Here is a 333-nt window from a genome sequence, read left to right as displayed (position 1 = left end):
CAGTTCAGGCGTTTGCATGCAGCACGCTGTGGCCGCTGCTGCAGCAGCTGCTGCTGCAGCAGCAGCAAAATTCTGCTGTTATAGAGAGAGCTCTCAGGTGTATGAAACATGCCGTTCGTATTGCTGGGGATACCTTCAAACCCTTGGTTCTCCCCTTTCTACATATTCTACAAACAAATGCACAGGTTAGGGTTTAGGGTTTAGGGTTTAGGGTTTAGGGTTTGGGGGTAGGGGGTAGGGGTTAGGGTTTAGGGGTTAGGGTTTAGGGTTTAGGGTTTAGGGTTTTCGTATGATACTTGATATCGTTCTAGGGCGAAACAATATTAAGGGTTT

The 333-nt window shown here is 47.7% G+C and overlaps 1 protein-coding gene across 1 annotated transcript in view; it reads right to left on the bottom strand.

The window, feature by feature from the left end:
* Positions 1–110, bottom strand: part of EMH_0005480 (uncharacterized protein) — a gene marked incomplete at both ends in the record, with an annotated part of 537 nt that extends 427 nt beyond the window's left edge. Inside the window, one exon of the mRNA XM_013497214.1 lies at positions 3–110. Within this exon, the coding sequence (XP_013352668.1) occupies positions 3–110 (108 nt within the window). The remainder of the gene's footprint in view (positions 1–2) is intronic.
* Between the last annotated feature and the right edge of the window lie 223 nt (positions 111–333).

The sequence above is a fragment of the Eimeria mitis genome, genomic scaffold (assembly GCF_000499745.2).
Source record: "Eimeria mitis Houghton genomic scaffold, Emh_scaff254, whole genome shotgun sequence".
In the NCBI taxonomy this organism is placed as follows: domain Eukaryota; phylum Apicomplexa; class Conoidasida; order Eucoccidiorida; family Eimeriidae; genus Eimeria; species Eimeria mitis.
Note: the sequence above shows the minus strand (reverse complement) of the source record. Positions and strands in the feature narration are given on the sequence as shown.